At 61.7% G+C, this 17,510-nt stretch overlaps 2 protein-coding genes across 13 annotated transcripts; both read left to right on the plus strand.

Moving 5' to 3' along the window:
- The first annotated feature begins 1,038 nt into the window (after positions 1-1,038).
- MTSS2 (MTSS I-BAR domain containing 2) lies at positions 1,039-13,642 on the plus strand. 11 transcript variants are annotated; one of them, XM_050311544.1, is made up of 15 exons: positions 1,039-1,189; positions 4,838-4,899; positions 5,003-5,076; positions 6,828-6,912; positions 7,074-7,165; positions 7,255-7,329; positions 7,588-7,596; positions 8,045-8,202; positions 8,285-8,392; positions 8,471-8,568; positions 9,055-9,265; positions 9,994-10,071; positions 10,280-10,456; positions 10,553-10,718; positions 11,457-13,642. In XM_050311544.1, the coding sequence occupies exons 1-15, from the start codon at positions 1,121-1,123 to the stop codon at positions 12,227-12,229; spliced, it is 2,235 nt and encodes a 744-aa protein (XP_050167501.1). In that variant the 5' UTR covers positions 1,039-1,120; the 3' UTR covers positions 12,230-13,642. The 11 variants fall into 11 exon arrangements, with proteins under 11 accessions (XP_050167501.1, XP_050167502.1, XP_050167503.1 ...); XM_050311545.1 differs by having other exon boundaries at positions 9,997-10,071; XM_050311546.1 differs by having other exon boundaries at positions 9,058-9,265.
- A 101-nt stretch (positions 13,643-13,743) lies between these two features.
- On the plus strand, positions 13,744-16,529 carry LOC126637973 (C-factor-like). Of its 2 annotated transcripts, XM_050311558.1 has the most exons (6): positions 13,744-14,114; positions 14,621-14,672; positions 14,910-15,097; positions 15,179-15,337; positions 15,456-15,566; positions 16,372-16,529. In XM_050311558.1, the coding sequence occupies exons 1-6, from the start codon at positions 13,977-13,979 to the stop codon at positions 16,483-16,485; spliced, it is 762 nt and encodes a 253-aa protein (XP_050167515.1). In that variant the 5' UTR covers positions 13,744-13,976; the 3' UTR covers positions 16,486-16,529. The 2 variants fall into 2 exon arrangements, with proteins under 2 accessions (XP_050167515.1, XP_050167516.1); XM_050311559.1 differs by lacking the exon at positions 13,744-14,114 and having other exon boundaries at positions 14,590-15,097; positions 16,369-16,529.
- The last annotated feature ends 981 nt before the right edge of the window (positions 16,530-17,510 follow it).

Genomic DNA, 17,510 nt, shown 5'->3' on the forward strand with positions numbered 1-17,510 from the left:
GCTACTTTTCTGGCAGGAAGGGGAATAGCCCCTCGCCCCAGCTGAGCATCATTTCACTGCGAGGTGTAGGGAGGTCCATCAGGGCTCAGCCTGACAGCCCCACAGCCCGGGAGGCTGGGGCTGAGGCCTCAGGATGGCTGCGGGAAGGGTTCGTCTGCTGGCAGGCCATGCATTTCCCATGGCTCTCCGGTAATCGAGTGCACTGAGACATTTCAGAGCTGCTGTATAATCACCCCGGAGGGACTTCAGCCTGCAACGGTGGTTGCCTGCAGCACACCTTGGCAGGTCAGGGAGGCAACGGGGGTCAAGCACCCCTCGGGGAGAGGCTGAACAGGCAGCATGCCCCCCATCACCACCTCCAGGGCTTTGGGGCTGCCCCCGAGCATCCCGTGGCAGCTCCGGTGCTCACCCCGAGCACAGCGTCGCTGTATACACCCTGGGGGCTCTCCTGCTCCTCACCCGGCACCCCAAGAGCATCCCTGGGAGTTCCTCCGCCGCCATGGGAGCAAACCCCGGTGCTGCCCCCACCAGTCCGCCATCCCCAGGCATCCCTCGGGTCTTCCCCCCCCATGCAGCCCCGGCGCTGCTCCCCGACCCCCCTGTCCCCCAAAAAAGAGCATCCCCGACAACCACCGGGCTGCCCCGGCCTCGTCATCCCTGCGCGTCCTCCGGCTGCCCGCTGCCGCCCCCGGAGCATCCCTGGGGCTGACCCTGAGCCGTCCCCCGTCCCCGCTGCCCGCAGCCCCCGGCCCCGCGGCGGGCGGCGCATGTGCCGCGCAGCGCCCGCCCCGCCCCGCCCCCGCCGCCGCCCCGGGCCGCCCGTCCCCGCTCCGCGCTCTGCTCCGCGCCCTGCTCCGCGCTCCGCTGCCAGGGGGCGGCGGGTCCGATCAGCCCCCGCCGAGGGAGGGAGGGAGGGAAGGGAAGGAAGGAAGGAGGCAGGGGGCGATGCCCCGCGCCGCGCCCCCGCCCGGCTCTCCTGCCGCTCCGCCGCTGCGCCCCCGCCACCGCCGCCGCCGCCGCCGCCGCCCGGGCGCCGCCCGCCTCCGCCGCCGCTGAGCCTGGCCCGCCGCCGCGGCCTCCCCCGGCGGCGCCGCCCGCCCCGGGCTGCCGCAGCGCCGCGATGGAGACGGCGGAGAAGGAGTGCGGAGCCCTCGGCGGCCTCTTCCAAGCCATCATCAACGACATGAAGGTAGGGGTTCCGCCGTCGTGACAGCGCTCATCCCACCGCCCCCCCCGTGCCGCTCCACCGGGCAGCCCCCGTAGTGGTCCCGTGGTGGATACCGGGGCTCCGGTGTGCAGCCCCGGGATGGGGAGTGGAACCCCGCATCGGGTGCTGGAGCCCGGACATCAGACCCGCAGCGGGTGTCAGGGTCCCACATCGGCTGTCGGAGCCTGGCACCGGGTGCCGGAGCCCCTCATCAGCCCCTTGCTGGGCATCGGGACTCCGTGCTGGGCATCGAAGCCCTGGGCATTGCAGCCTCACAGGAGCCCTGTATCCATCATCGGATAGTGGAGCTCCATCCCGGGGTTTGCAGCCCCACATTAGCCCCGGATCCGTCACTGGGTATTGGAGCTCCATCCTGGGTGTTGCAGCCCCACATCAGCCCTGTTATCCATTATCGGGTATCAGCGCCCCATGTCAGGCACCGAGGTCTCACATCGGATGTCTGAGCATGGCACTGAGTGCCAGAGCCCCACATCAACCTCAGACTGGGCTTTGGGGCCCTGCATTGGGCAGTGGAGCCCACGCTGGGGATCGTGGCTCCGGATCAGCCCTGGGTGCCAGAGCCCCATGCCGGGTAACACAGACCAGGCATCGCTGTCCCTGCCCGGGTGCCACTGGCCCCACATCGGGCATCGCCGCCCGTTTCAGGCATCGCGTGTCCCCTGCCAATCCCCACTCCCAGCCTGGATTTCTGCTGGATCCACTGGGGTTGACACCAATGGAACAAAAAGGTCCCCCAGCTCCTCAATCCCATTTTCCAACCCGGGGAGGGGACATCGCCTCCACCCTCCCTGGGAGCAGGATGAGGCCGTGTTTAGAAAAAGCCTCTTTTTTTGTTTGTTTTCGTTTCAAGAAATGAAAATTAAAAATGCTGAGGGGCATTTCTGATTGGGGGCTGAGCAGGGAGGAGGCGACCAGCTGTGTTGCTTCACCTGGGGGGGGGCCGAAATTCCCACTGCCAGCTCCAGCACTGAGGTTTAACCCCAGTCATTTTTGGGAGGCAAAAGCTTTCTTCCTCCTCCTCCTCCTCCTCCTCCTCCTCTTCCTCTCTTCATGCTGCAGACCCGTCCAGACAATGCTGTCATTGCCAAAGCAGGGGAGGGGGGATAAAAAAACAAAAAAGCCTTGCTGGGAAGGAGATTAACCCCTTCGAGGGGCGGTGGTGGCTCCGCAGCCGGACTCTGGCTCAGGGCCGGGAGAAAAGCTCTAGGGAGAAAATCCCAGCTCTCCCCAAGGCAGCGGGATCTGGGGCTGGTGGGATGATCAGCTCCCTCCTTAAAATGCCTTCACCCCAGCCACCCTCTCCAGGCAGCCTGGCTGGGTCCTACACCCCTGGGGGGAAGGTGGGGGCAGCCCCTGCCTCGGTTTCCCCATTGCCCTGCTGAGGCTGCAGGGGGATGAGCCAGCCCGGAGCCGTCACCTCCCAGTGACATGCCCAGCACCATCAGGATGTGGTTGGACTGGGAACCCCTCACCCAAGGAAACCGGCCTGGGTTCGATTTCACGCCGTTTCTAGGTGGGAAAGATGAAAGAAAAATGATGAAAAAGAAGGCAAACCCCACCATGCTACAGCTGGGGCTCAGCCGAGTGCCAGTGGCACCTAAGGGTGCATTGTCCCCATCTCCCAGCCACGTGGGTGGCCTGGCACGGGCACTGGGGGACAAATAACTCCCTCCCCAAAGAACTGCAATGTTGAAGGGCAGCAATGTACTTGGGGTCCTATGGCTGGGACTCCTGCCCAGCACACAGGAGGGCAGAGGGACCTTATTTTGGTGGCAAGTGGCTTTCTCAGCACCCCTTGGCTCATGGTGAGGAGGACTCTCTTGGTGGCAGTCCCCAAACCAGCTTCATTCCTGTTGCCTGTTTTCCCGCGTGCTCGGCGTCCCTGGGTGACCTTGGCATGTCCTTGTCCCCGTTGTCCTCTTCCCCATCCTCCTCTTGCCTGGCATCACAGGGCACTGGGGGCATCAGGACCTGCTCCCTTGCTACAGGGGAGCCTCACTCGCCTTGCTCAGGATGGCCATGGAAGGTGGCCCAGGGACAGTGGCCCAGGGATGGTGGCCATGGCAGTCCCCAGGGACCCACAGCCAGGGCACTGCCACAAGTGACACGTGAAGTGGCACCCTGGAACCTCTCCTTTGCTGACTCACGAGGAAATCGGGGCTTTCGTGGTCCCCAGAAAACAATGCTGGGCTGCTCCCATGACACCTCGGTGCACACCTTGTCCCCAGAGCTGCCACCAAGCCGGGGTGCCTGTGGGGATGAGTGGCTGCAAGGCTGGCTCTGGTGTCCCTGTCCCAGCCTGGTGGCTGCCTCAGGGGGGTTTGCAGGCCCCTGGCACTGCCATCGGGTGGTGACACCAGGATAGCACCAGGATGTTGTCACTGGGACCACAGCACAGGAACTGACCTTGCTGGGATGGCAGCACCGGCGTGGCTTCAGCAGGATGGTGACACCAGGACTGGCTCCACCGGGATGGCTTTGCTGGGACAGCGGCACAGCGACCAGCCTGTCTGTAACAGCACCGGGATGGCCTTGCCAGGATGGTGGCACCTGGATGGCTTCACTGGAATGATGGCACTGGGACCAGCCATGCCAGGCTGGCACTGGGATGGCACCAGGATTAACCTCACCAGGACAGCACTGACTGGCCTCGCTGGGACGGTGGCACTGGGATGGTGGCACTGGGATAGCCTCGCTGTATGGTTGCACCAGGATTAGCCTTGCTGCAGTGGCACCACGACTGGCCTTGCTGGGATGGCACTGCAGCTGGCATTACTGGGACAGGCCTCACTGGAATGGCACCAGGATGCTCTTACTGGGACTGGCATCTCTGAGGCGTCACTGGGACTGACTTCACTGGCACCACACTGAGATAGCCCTGCTGGAACAGTGGCACTGGGACAGCCCTGGGATGGCCTCACTGGACAGTGGCACTGGGACAACCTGGGATGGCCTCACTGGATGGTGGCACTGGGACAACCTGGGATGGCCTCACTGGACAGTGGCACTGGGACAGCCCTGGAATAGCCTCACCACAAAGGCAGTGGGACTGGTCTCACAGGGATGACCTTGTTGGAATGGCACTGGGGTGACATCCCAAGCACCTGTGCCCTGTCCCTGTCCCCACACAATTGTCCCCAACCCCAACGTCCCCTTGTGCCCTGTTGGTCCTCATGGGCTTGGGGGAGGCGAGGACTGGGGCTCCTGTTGTGGGAATGGAGCCCTCCATGGTGGTGGGTTTGACCATCAGTGCTCTGGAGGAGGCTGTGGGTGCTGGGGGGCTCTGCTCCACTGCTGGCCACGGTCTTACAGCTTTGTCCTTTCTTCCTCTCAAATTTCCAAACCCATAAGATGCCTTGAGTCCTGTGAGGAAGAGATCACCCAAGATCCTGAGGTCTCCATTGCCCTCAAGTTTGGGTGGCCAGACTGGAAAGGGAAAAAAACAGGAGGGAAAAGGGTTATTATGCTCAGCCTTCATTAGCCATCAGAGAAGCCACTGAGCTGCCCTGTCTCTCTGTACCAGGGGAGACCTGCCCTGTGTGGGAGGGGGTGCAGGGGGTGAGGGCTCTGTCTCTCACCATGGCCCTTCCTCCTTGTTCCTCCTTGCAGAGCTCCTACCCCATCTGGGAGGATTTCAACTCGAAGGCCACCAAGCTGCACTCCCAGCTCAGGTGAGTGGCCAAGGAGGGGCGGGACTGGGGGTCCCCTCTCCCCATGGCACATCCCGCTGTGCTCCACACCTGCTGAGCTCCCCCCTCGCTCTCTCCACCCCAGGACCACGGTGCTGGCTGCAGTTGCCTTCCTGGATGCCTTCCAGAAAGTGGCTGACATGGCCACCAACACCCGAGGTAGGTCCTCTCCCCTCGGGGTGAGTGTCCCCAGGCTTGGCCAGGCAGGGGGACGGGTGGCGAGTGTCCCCTGTGGGGTGTCCCCTGCCCATGTGACTGGGGTACACTTCAATCAGCAGCTCCACCATCCGTGCAGAGATGTCCATCTCGTCCCCACACCAAGGTGGAGCATCCCTGGAAAGCTGGGGAGTGGAGGGGTGGGCACCCATGTGGATGCTGGCTTCTCACCACCCATGGGTGCTTAGCCACATCTTCTGGTGGGGCTGGGACATTTGGGGTGGCTCAGCCCCACGCCATGGTCCCCTGCCCCCATCTCTGTCCCCTGGGATGCACAAGCCACCTTCCTCATGCCCAGCACCCGCCTGGGAAATTCCCAGGGTGGCCCTGCCTGCTCCAGGTGTCTCTAGGGAAGGGAAATCACCTGGAGGGAGATTCAGGAGTCCAGGCTTGGCTGTTTCATGGACAAACCCCAACCCACCAGGGAAGTGACTGAAGAGCTGAGGGGGCCTCCACGCTGCTGGGGGTGTGTGTGGGGGGGGAGGACCCCCGGACCTTCCCCGAGTGCCTGTTGGCAACGAGGAGCCACTTCCCACCGCTCGGCTTCTGCCAAGCAGATGGTCCCGGGCTGGTTTGCAGACTGGCGGCATCCAGGCCATCTGGAGCTGCGCGAGGAGGAGGAGGAGGAGGCGGCAGCTTGAGCCAGGATCAGCTTTGCCTCCAAACCCACTAGCCCACTGCACTGGGGGGATTAGGTCTCCCCCAGCTCCCCGCCAGCCTGGGCACCGAAAGCAAAGAGGGGGCACGGGGGGAGTGCTGGGAATGCTGGGGATCGGCACCCTGGGAGTCAGCATCACCCTGTCGTGCTGTTAAACCCGCAGGGGTTTTTTTGGGGGGAGGGTGGGAGGCAGAGCAGCAGCAGCAGCACGGAGAAACTGAGGCACTGGGTGGGGGCTGGCTGGTGGCCTCGCACGCAGCGCATGAGAATCGGATTAGGAGCAGCAGGAGCTGGGATAAGAGCATTAGGAGCTGGATTAGGAGACTACCCCCGTGCAGGAGAAGGCCCTGGGCCCATGGGTTCCCCTATTTCCGCAGCACTAAAGGGCTGGGGAGCGCTCAAAACCCCTGCAAAAGGGTGGAAGGTGTCTCTGGAGGCTTTTTTATGGGAGAGAAAGGCAGAATATCCCTCCTCAGTTTGCACCCAAGGATTTTTGGATCGCTGCTTTTCCAGGGATTTGCCAGCAGCACTGCCACCATGTGGCCGTCCCTAGGCTTCAGAGTTAACAGCGGTTTCACCTAAAAGGGATGCTTCTGCTTTCTCTTGCTGGCAAATAACCCCCTCCGGGGAGTTTGAACTCCGTTTTCACCCACTCGGGATTGTACCTGGAGGTGTGGGACAGAGCTGACTGCCTGGAACTAAGCCGGGGCACCTCCTCCCTTCCCTTCCCTGGCCCCACAGTGCCAAATTTGAGACAAACCAGGAAAAAATGGGAGCAGGTTTCAATTTCAGAGCTGCTGGAAGAGATATTTAGTGCTTTATTTGTTAGTTACTGGATGATGATTGATTTATTTTGTGGATTTATCGTGGGGAAAAAAAAAAAAACAAACAGCCCCTAACCCGAGGAGTCCCCAGAGCTCAGCGCATCCCAGCATCGTCCCTGCCGGGAGCCACCCTGCTCCCACCACACAGACTGGGCTGGGACCGCTGTGGGGACGTCCCTGCCCCTCGTCAGCAGCGCTTCTGTCCCCACCAGGTGCCACGAGGGACATCGGCTCTGCGCTGACCCGCATGTGCATGAGGCACCGCAGCATCGAGGCCAAGCTCCGGCAGTTCACCAAGTGAGGGGGCCCAGGGTGTTGGTGATGGGCGTGCCGGGCTCGTCCCTCGCTGAGGAAGGAGGGGGGGTCGGCTGGGCCCTGGGAGGGGGGCACGGCTCCCCCCACACCCCGGCTCCGGCGCTCGCCCACGCTCTCTGCTTCTCACTCTCTCCCTGCTCCAGCGCCCTCATGGAGAGCCTGATAAACCCACTGCAGGACAGGATCGAGGACTGGAAGAAAACTGCCAACCAGCTGGACAAGGACCACGCAAAAGGTACAGGGAGGGAAGGACAGGATGGGTCCGTGCGGGGGGGCTGCACTGCTTGGGGGGGGTCCCCTCTGACAGCGCTTCTGTGCCCCCAGAGTACAAGCGAGCGCGCCACGAGATCAAGAAAAAGTCCTCTGACACCCTCAAGCTGCAGAAAAAGGCTCGCAAAGGTGAGGGGGGGTCTCCTGGGGGGTGCCCCCGCCAGCCCCTCTGCAGCACGCCCAGCCAGGGCGGGCACCCCGGCTGTGGCACTGCCAAATGGGGAGTGGGCATTAGGGGGGTCCTGCTGCCCCCCTGCAGAAAGGGGGGTGCCAGCACGGCCCAGGGGGTGGTGGGGAGGCGGGGGCGTGTGCCCCAGCCTTTGGCCTCTTTTCACACGTTTTCTCTGTCTCCTTCTCTCTTCCCTCCCCTCCACATCCTTCCTGTAGAGCTACTTGGTAAGTGAACTGCTGCCCCCACCACCACCGGTCCCCTCTCTGCTTCCTCATCTGCTCCCCCCGTCTCCCCAGGCTCCGTCTGTCTGTCCGTCCATCCATCCGCTCCCTGTACCCCCTTCACCCTGCTTTTAGCTTAGCTTAGCTTGCACCCCACGTCCTGGGGCAATGCCAGCCCCGCCACAGTGGCAGCCCGAGGGTCCCAAGTGCCAGGAATGGGGATGGAGTGACAGAGGAGCCCCCTGCCCAGGGCTGCTGTGGGGTGAAGGTGCTCCTGAACCCTCCAGGGGTACGGGCACAGTGAGGGACCTGTGGCAGCTGTTGGGATGTGAGGATGGGGTGATGTCCCCAAGCTGGAGCCGGGGGTGTGGCCTCAGCTTGGCAGCGGGAACCTCAGCAGATTGGGGGGAGTGTCAGGAGAGCCCAGCGCTGACAGCGTCCCATCTCACAGGGAAAGGGGATCTGCAGCCCCAGCTGGACAACGCCCTGCAGGACGTCAATGACATGTACCTGCTGCTGGAGGAGACGGAGAAGCAGGCGGTCCGCAAAGCCCTCATTGAAGAGCGGGGTCGCTTCTGCACCTTCATCACCTTCCTGCAGCCCGTGGTGGTGAGTGCTGGGGACCAGCGGGGTGTAGGGGTGGTTCCTGCTGCCCAGACAGTGCTGATTGTTCCCTCTTATCTGGCCTCAGAACGGGGAGCTCACCATGCTGGGAGAGATCACCCACCTGCAGGGCATCATCGAGGACCTGGTGGTGCTCACGGCTGAGCCCCACAAGCTGCCCCCCGCCAGTGAGCAGGTCAGTGGGGGTGAGCTGGGGGGGACAGGGGAGAGGGGAGCATCTTTGAGCAGGACTTACACCCCGTGCTTCCTGCAGGTGATCAAGGATCTGAAGGGCTCTGACTACAGCTGGTCCTACCAGACCCCTCCGTCCTCGCCCAGCAGCTCCAGCTCCCGCAAGTCCAGCATGTGCAGGTATGGTGGGGTGGGCTCCACACTCGACCATAGCCAGGAAATCCAGTGCTCCTCGTTAACCCCAGTGGGCTAAGGACACTCACAGGCCTTGGGGATGCTCACAAGGTGCATGTCCACCTTCTCATGCTCATGTGGCCAACTGGTTCCCGCTATTGTGGAGGAACTGGTCTTGGTGCACTGGGCAGGGCTGGTGGACCTACGGGGCAGGATGGGTGCCTGGAACATGCCCTGTCCTCTGGGGTTTGGGGACAGTGTGAGCTGTGCAGGGGAACCTGGGGGCAAACATACCACCTTTGTCGTGTCCCTCAGCCTGTTCCCTGCCACAGGGGCACCCTGTGTGGCGCTCCACATTCCCCAGTTTGCCCACGTCGGGGTGCGTGGCAGGGCACTGGCCGCCCTGCCACCTCCCAGCCTCCGTCTCAAATTCTCTTTTCCTTCCTTTGTCCTCCCCACCGGCGTGTCCCCGTGCCCCCGGCGCCCCCCCAGCAGCGTTAGCAGTGCCAAGGGTGGCGTGGCGTGGCCCGGCGGGGCTCAGACCTGCTCACCCAGTTCCACCTATCGCTACCGCAGCCTGGCGCAGCCCCCCGCCGCCGCCACCCGCCTCTCCAGCGTCTCCTCCCACGACTCCGGCTTCATCTCCCAGGACGCCGCTTACTCCAAGCCGCCCTCCCCCATGCCCTCGGACATCACCAGCCAGGTAGGGGGGGCACTCAGTGCTCTGCCCACCTCTGTGCCTCATCTTCCTCTTCTGCAGAGTGGGTGGGTGGTGCTGGGAGCAACACGAGGGTGCAGTGCAGGGGTGGTGAGTCCCACCCCCAGGAGTATTTCCAGCTGCGTTGGCCTCATGGGAGGTAAATATTGGGAATATTGGGGGCGTCTGCCCTGCAGAGAAATCCCACCCATGACTTTTCCCCCGGGGATGGGGCACAGATATCCCTCTCCCCGTGCCAGAGGAATAGGGTATTTCCCACTGGGAGAACAGGGTGTTTCCCAATCACCCCAGCCCCATAATGCCCAGTTTGTGCCAGTCCCCCACCAGGCAGCATGAGCAAAGCTTCCCCTTCACTCTGCATCCTCCCCAGTGCCAAGGATGGTCCAGGATCCCCAGGGAGCTGCCATTCCGGCCTGCCCATGCTAACCTGGCACCACCAACCTGGCAACTGCCTAAAATACCTGTTGGCTCTGCGTGGCTTGGGGTGAGCAGGGGGGAGGGTTGGGGCGGAGCATCATCCCAGCTCAGTAGATCCTGCTGCGAGGTCACTCACCATCCCGCATCCACTGCCAGAGGGGAGGAGGGCTGGGGGCCTGGCACAGCCAGGGGAGCCATGGGTGCTTCTCTAACCAGGGCTGCAGCTCTGGCTTTGCTTGCTAACGGCCTCTTCTCTCCCCCTCTGGCTCTCGGCTCGGCCTCGTGGCACGGCACAGCAGAAGTCCTCCAGCTCGGCGTCCTCAGAGGCCTCCGAAACCTGCCAGTCAGTTAGCGAGTGCAGCTCCCCCACCTCGGTTAGTCCTTGCCGTCCCACCAGGGTTGCACTTCACACATGGTGTCCCCCTCCTCACCTCGTGGGGTTTGGGCCCCAGATCCCTCATCCCACCCCCTCATGGGGCAGAGCATCCCGTGGCTTGGTGGGGGACATCAGCACGTGTCCTCCCCTGCCCCGCTCCCGGTCCTGGTGTCACCAGCGTCAACCTCATGCCTTGCCCTCCACAGGACTGGTCCAAGGCCAGCCCCTATGACCAGCCGGTGGTCCCCACCCTGCAGCGGCGCAAGGACCGCGTGGAGCACCTCCGGGAGGCCGAGATGGGCTCTCCTGCCGGCGGGTACCCGGGCATGGGCGGCGAGGATGCTCCCAGGCCCCGCATGTCACCGGCGACGATCGCCGCCAAGGTACCGCCCGCAGCGGGGAGAGCGCAGGGGTGGGGGGTTCTTAGGGGACTCCTGAGAGAGGAACCAGGGTGCTGACAGTGCCCCTTGCCCTCACAGCATGGGGAGGAGGTGTCCCCTGCCGCCAGCGACCTGGCCATGGTCTTGACCCGAGGGCTGAGCTTGGAGCACCAGAAGAGCAGCCGGGACTCGCTGCAATACTCCAGCGGCTACAGCACACAGACCACCACCCCCTCCTGCTCCGAGGACACCATCCCTTCCCAAGGTACCTCGGCTACAAGGGGGAGCTGGGGCTGCCTGAAACAGCACCCAGAGTGAGGAAGGGGATGGCAGAGGCTTTGGTGGTCCTGGAGCACTTCTGCCCACTTTGGGTGTCATAACATCAGGCTGTGGTTGCATTGCATAGGGGCTGGGTAGGGGGAAGATTTGATGTGTTGGGGATTTGGGGTGTGGCACAAGCTTTGTGCCACACATAACCACAGCCTTTTCTGATTATTTGGGTGTTAGTTGAGGCTCAGTGGCTACAGCTGTGATGGGCAGTGCTGTAACAGGAAGCCTTTTGCCAGGGTGTTGTTGGAGATGGGTTGTGGTGATGTGTCTGTGTGCAGCAGTTGAGTACAGGTGGAGATGGTAGCAGAGTTGGCGGTTGGAGATCAAATAATGTTTGCAATCACCACGTTGATTATGTGATAATTACATCGTGTTTGTAATCATCCTGTTGGCGTGATGACGGCTGAGCCAGTTATGAGCATGTGATGGTGACGATGGAGGTTGGCTGTGATCATGTTGTGATAGCGGTGGTTGGGGCGGTTGTGATGGTGATGCTTGGGTTTGACTAAACCAGTGGCAACGGTGGGGTCTGGTTGTGTTTGTGTTGCAATGATGACAGTCGGGGCTGGTTGTGATTTCAGTGTGATGGGTTGGGGTGGTTGTGGCTGCCCTGCAATAGCGGTGATTGGGGTGATCGTGGTTGGCCACACTGACCGTGCTGCTGCCTCCCCAGGCTCCGACTACGACTGCTACTCGGTGAACGGCGACGTGGAGTGCGACCCCCAGAGCGACTTCGACAAGTCCTCCACCATCCCACGCAACAGCAACATCGCCCAGAACTACCGGCGGATGATCCAGACCAAGCGTCCTGCCTCCACCGCCGGGCTGCCCACCGGCACCAACCTCCCGGCCGGCACCACCCCGGGGGTGGCCACCATCCGCCGCACGCCCTCCACCAAGCCCTCGGTCCGCCGTACCCTCTCCAACGCCGGCCCCATCCCCATCCGACCCCCCATCGTCCCCGTGAAGACCCCCACGGTGCCCGACTCCCCTGGCTACGCCGGCCCCACGCGGGTGGGCAGCGAGGAGTGCGTCTTCTACGCCGACGACGCCTCTCCGAACCCCCTGGATTTTGCCAAAGCTTCGCCCAAGCGGCTGAGCCTTCCCAACACCGCCTGGGGTGGCGGTGCCATGGAGATCTCCATGTACCCCGGGGCCGGCCAGCACCTCTCCGCTGAGGAAGAGGAGGACCAACAGCTGGCCGCCAACAGGCACAGTTTGGTGGAGAAGATCGGCGAGCTGGTGGCCGGCGCCCACGCCCTGGGGGAAGGCCAGTTCCCCTTCCCCACCACCCTCGTGGGGTCCGGCCCCAGCGAGGAGACCCCCGCGCCCCCCCCGGCGGCCTCCATGGACCCCCCTGCCGAAGACATGCTGGTGGCCATCCGGCGCGGGGTGCGGCTGCGCAGGACCGTCACCAACGACAGGTCGGCCCCGCGGATATCGTGATGACGCCGCGGCCAGCGGGACGTGCCCGCCGCGGCCGATGGACCTCCCCAGGAACCCCCACCCGCCGGCACCCGCTGCCCTGTCCCTGTTCCTGCCCCTGTCTGCTCCTGCCCTGCCCTCCTCCCTGTATCCTTCCTTCACTTGCTCTTTCTTTTCTTTTCTCCTCTTTTTCCCATTTTCTCCTTTTCTTTTTCCTGCACTTACTTCTTTTTCTTGTTTTTTTTTTTATTATTCTTCTTTATCCCTTTATCTCTTTTTCTTCTCTTTTCTTATTTTCCTTTCTTATTTTCTTTCTTTTCCTCTTTTCCTTTCTTTTTTAACTCTTGTTCTCCTCCTGTCTTTTTTCCTCTTTTTCCCCTTTCCGTTTTTGCCCTCCTCCCCTTGTTTCTTTTCCTCTCTCGCTGCCTCCCCTCTGTTTTCCCTCCCCTGGGCACAGGTGGGTGGCCCCAGCCACAGCAGGAGAGGACGGTGCCAGCAGGGCCTTGATGGCAGCACCAGGAGCGGGGGGGTCCTGGCTCATTTCCCCCCAGCTGCCTGCTCGGGGCCAGCACGGCTCAGCCTCATTTCAAGGGGCAGAAGCAGTGGGGAGGGGGTGCAGGGTTGGGGATGTGTGAGAGGCTGTGTAGGGGCTGGGGGCACAGGCACTGCAGTCCCCTCTGCCCTGGGGGGACACTGGTGTGCAGTGGCTGAACATGCTGAACCTCCTCTTTGCCTCCCCCTCCCAGGGATCACTGGAGATCCCTCCCAGCCCCCCCAAACCCCCTCCCTCAGCACCTGAAGCCCCTGTGCAGGGCCCTGCTCGGGGGGTGGGTCCAGGGAACAGGAGGTTTCACGCACCCCCCCGAAGTGAAGACGCTGATTTCTGCCGGCGGCTGGAGGAAAGCACAACCCCCGGCCCCCGCTGTACATAGCCCCCACCCCGCTGTCTGTCGCCTCGCAGCCCCCCAGCCCAGCCCTCCCCTTAGGAATAACCATTTAGTTCTCCCCCTTTCCCCTTCTCCTGCCCAGAACCGCTGATGCCAAGTGACAAATGTTTGGGTTTGAGGGAGGGAGGGGGTCTCTTATTTTGTACAGAAAACAAAAATTCCTTGGAAAAAAGAAAAAAAACTGACCTGTCTTTCGACTGAAGTAACTTTTCTGGTGCTGTTGTTAACTTGGTCCTTACTCTTTCTTTTTTTTTTTAATTTATTTTACCCAATGTGCTCCCGCCTCTGCCACCGCTTCCCCCCTCCCCATCCCTCTGACAAGTTTATTTCTCTTTCTTTTATTCCCTCTTTTCTTTTAATTTTTTTTTTTTCTGGTGGTAATTCCCTCTTCCCCCCTCCACCTCTTCCCCGTTTTCCATAGTCACTGCTACAAGTAACGAATGCACTGTGAAGATTCCAGTATTAATAAAGGTTGTACTGTAATTAATAGCCTCGCCTGCACTCCTATGGATGTTCTGGTCCCCTGGGGTCACCCCAAAAATAGGTGGGAAGGTCCTCTTGCCCCTTTGGGATGCCCATGGCTGGAGGGAGTGGGTATTTTGGGGTATGGAGGGCTGAGACAGCCCCACAGTCGAGGTGATGGGTGACCCCAGGATGCAGAAGAGCATCCTGCTGCCCCATCCCCTCCAGGAGAGGGGGTGCAGGCGGTGCCCCCCCATCTCCACCCATCCCAGCAGCACCCGCGTTGCCACCTCCCGGATTACCGAGGCCGATTGCCAAACCCTGCCGGGGCGGCACAACCGGCGCGGTGAGCGGCGGGGATGGAGGGGCTCGGCGTGGGCAGCGTCCTGCTGACCGGCTGTGACGGGGGGCTGGGGCTGGCGCTGCTGAAGGGATTCCTGGAGCAGCCCAGCCCACCTCGGCACCTCTTCGCCGCTTGCCTGGACCCCCAGGGGAAGGTAGGGAGGCCACTGGAGCAGGGGGGACAGGGAGAGGTCAGCTCTGGGGAGGGTGCCTGGGGATGCCACCATCCCACCTGGAATTGGGGTGCTGAGCATCACCTTCCTGCACGATGAATGGCATGGAAAAATACATACATCTCTCTCTCTCTCTCTCTCTCTCTCTATATATATATATATGAAACACAAAAATGAGCATATATCTATATAAAATATTTAAAATACCTATCTGTGCATTAAATATGTATGTGTGTAATTATTCTGCCTCTCTTGGCGTAGACATGTGCGTGATGGGGAGCGCGAGGGGGTTGCTGGCAGCCCCCCTGCCGGGGGCGTCGCTGCTGGCAGCTTTGAAGCGGTGCAGGGGAGCAGTGACTCGCCCCAAATCCCGCTGGATCCTGTTGGAACCTGTTGGCTGTGACATGCAGGGCCACCCTGTTCCCACCCCAGCACCCTCCCGGTGAGCCTCCCCACACGACCTCCTCCCCTCTGCTTTCTCCACGTAGGCTGTCAACGAGGTGGCTCTGGGCTTTCCCAACGTCCTTGTCCTGCCTCTGGGTAAGTGCTGGGGCGGGAAGCGGATGAAGCCTCTCAGGATTTAATTGCGACCCTGGGCGGCTCCGGGAAATGCCACCAAGCAGGCGGATCCCTCAGCTGGGCTCAGCTGAACCAGGTCACCGATGGCACCAGGAGGATGCTCAGAGGCAGAGAGAGCTGCCTCCTGCCTCGTCCCACAGTGTCTTCCCAGGGATATTGCCACCAGCCTGTCCCTAAAGCGCCCCTGTCCCCTTGCAGACGTGACAGACCCCAACAGCATCAAGGCAGCGGTCGGGAAGGTGCGGGAGGAGGTGGGAAGTGCTGGGCTCAACCTGCTGATCAACAACACGGGCACCACGCGCCGCAGCACGCTGGCCACTGAGACCGCTGAGAACATGAGCCTCGTGTACGCCACCAACACCATCGGGCCCCTGCAGACCAGCCAGGTGAGCCCACGGGCACCCCCTGCCCCAAATGAGGGAATAGGGAGGGAGAGGATGAGGATCCTGAGCTCCAATCCCCTGCAGGCCTTCCTGCCCCTGCTGAAGGAGGCGGCTGAGGCTGAAGGGCAGCGTGAGATGAGCTGCAGCAGAGCTGCCATCGTCAACATCTCCAGCATCCTGGGCTCCATCGAGGTGGCGGAGGCTTGGGAGGAGAGGCAGGACATCTGCTACCGCTGCAGCAAGGTACTGCCACTCGGGAGGATGGGGAGGAGCCTGGGGGTCACCTCCTGCAAGATTCCCCCACCACGGGCCCTGGCATTGCTGGCTGGTGATGGTGAGGGGGTGTGGGTTGTCCTCCCAGGCTGCTCTGAACATGCTCACCAAGTGCCTGGCCCTGGAGTACGGGAGCAGCGGGATCCTCTGCGTGTCTGTGGACCCCGGCTGTGTGACCCCTCCCTTGGAACAGGGCATGGTGAGTGATGGCAGGTGCTTGGCCATCCTGGCTCAGCAAAGTCCCACGGGCATCCCTTCCTGTGGCACCCCCTCCCAGGGGCATCCCTTCCCAAGGCCATCCCTTCTCAGGCTCATCCCTTCCCAGAGGGATCTGTTCCTGGAGCATCACTTCCCATGGACATTCCTTCCCACAGACATCCCTTCCCAGGGGTATCCCTTCCTGGGGTATCCCTTCTCAAAGTTATCCCTTCCCACGGACATCTCGGAGTCATCCCTTCCCAAAGACACCCCCTCTCAAATAAATCTCTTTCCAGAAGTGTCCCTTCCCATGGACATCCTTTCCCAGGGGCACCCCTCCCTGGGTTGTCCCTTCCCATCATAGGCATCCCTTTCCTGGGCACTCACCCCTGTGCCCTTCAGTCCCGAGGTAGCTGCACCCCCACAGCAAAGGGCCAGTCCCAGGCTCTCCCACAAAACCATCCAATTTCCTCCCGTTTTTTATTTGCCTTTTCATTTCCTTTCCCATCCCGATGGTGTGTCAGCAGAGGGCACCCCGGCCCTGCACTTGGCTGCCCCTTCACCCTGCACTGGTTGACAAAAGAGTCACTTTTTAATTAGGAACCAAAAAAATTAACCTCCATCCTTACAGCAACAAACTGGGGACAACCGATTCGCTCAGAGCCACATCCCTTGCCTGCTAGAGCAGCTCTGGCCTCCCAAACCAGCCCAGCCAGTGCTGCTATCCCACCACACCGTGGGATGGGAATGGGAATGCTGGGATGGGGGGTCCTGGCTCATTTTCTCCCCTCCCTTGAGTCCAGCAGGGCCCGGTGACGGTGGAGCAGAGCGTGCAGGGTGTCCTTCGCCTGCTGTCCCAGCTCTCAGCCAGCAGCAACGGCACCTTCTGGGACTGGAGAGGGCAGAGGCTGCCCTGGTGAGAGCAGAGCCCATCCACTGAGCTTCGTTAATTAAAGCTAATGAACTGCCATTTGCAGGCTCACTCTGGTTCTGTTGGGGGGAGAACAGGGACGCCCTGGCTGGGGGGTGAGAGCTGGGGTTGCTGCTCCACTGAAATGCTGAGTTGTGCCAGAGCAGCAGAGGGAAAGGTGCTCCAAGTGTGCTCCTGTATCCAGGGCACCCCTTGGGACTGAGGGAACTCCCTGGGCATCCTCACTCTAGGGCCATAAGCCACGCTGCTTGGTGGCCTGGGGACATCCCAGACAGCCCCCAGGCTGCAGCCATGGGGCAGCCTCAGCACAGCCCAGCTCTGACCCTACTGAGCCTGCCCACCCCAAAACCAGCCAGCTTTTCCATTCCCACCCCGAGGATGCTGCCAGGCTTTGTTCCTGCTGCCTCAAGGGCAGCAAAGGCCCTTCCTATTCCAGCAGCTGGGGATTTCACAGGGGGGAGATCTCCCCAGTCCCAGCACATCTCCAGGAATGTCTTTTGGGACATAAATCTACCCCACCTCATGGTACACCAGGCAATATTGCAAGCAGGCTCTCACTCCCCTTGGGTGAGCCACTCCCGTGGCAGCTCTGGACGTTTCTGAAGCCATCCCTCGAAAGAGGGGCTCAGGAAGATGTTTCAATATCTCCAGTGGGCTGGCCCTGCAGGGCTCTGGCAGGCCCTGGCCCAGCCATTTGCCGAGGGGACGCTCTGGGAAGCTTGGCCGGGGTCATTCTGCTGGGACAGCTTCAATTTTCCCACGGTGGAGGAGGATGGAGGATCATTCCCACGCCTGACGTGAGGGAGTGGGAGGTGGGGACTCAGCCCTGGGGGCTCAGGCAATCCCAGGTGGGTCTCTGGACCACGTGGGGGGATCTTTGTTAAAGCCAGTGAGGATGGGAGAGGGGGTCCCCATAATTAAAACCCTTTATCAAGTGGTGGATCATCGTTGGTGGGCTTTATATGAGCTCTGCGTGGGCTTTATGTGAACAGGAACCATTGCTAAGCATGAAGG

Source organism: Myiozetetes cayanensis, unplaced genomic scaffold, assembly GCF_022539395.1.
Source record: "Myiozetetes cayanensis isolate MyiCay16 unplaced genomic scaffold, myiCay2020 scf16, whole genome shotgun sequence".
NCBI lineage: Eukaryota > Metazoa > Chordata > Aves > Passeriformes > Tyrannidae > Myiozetetes > Myiozetetes cayanensis.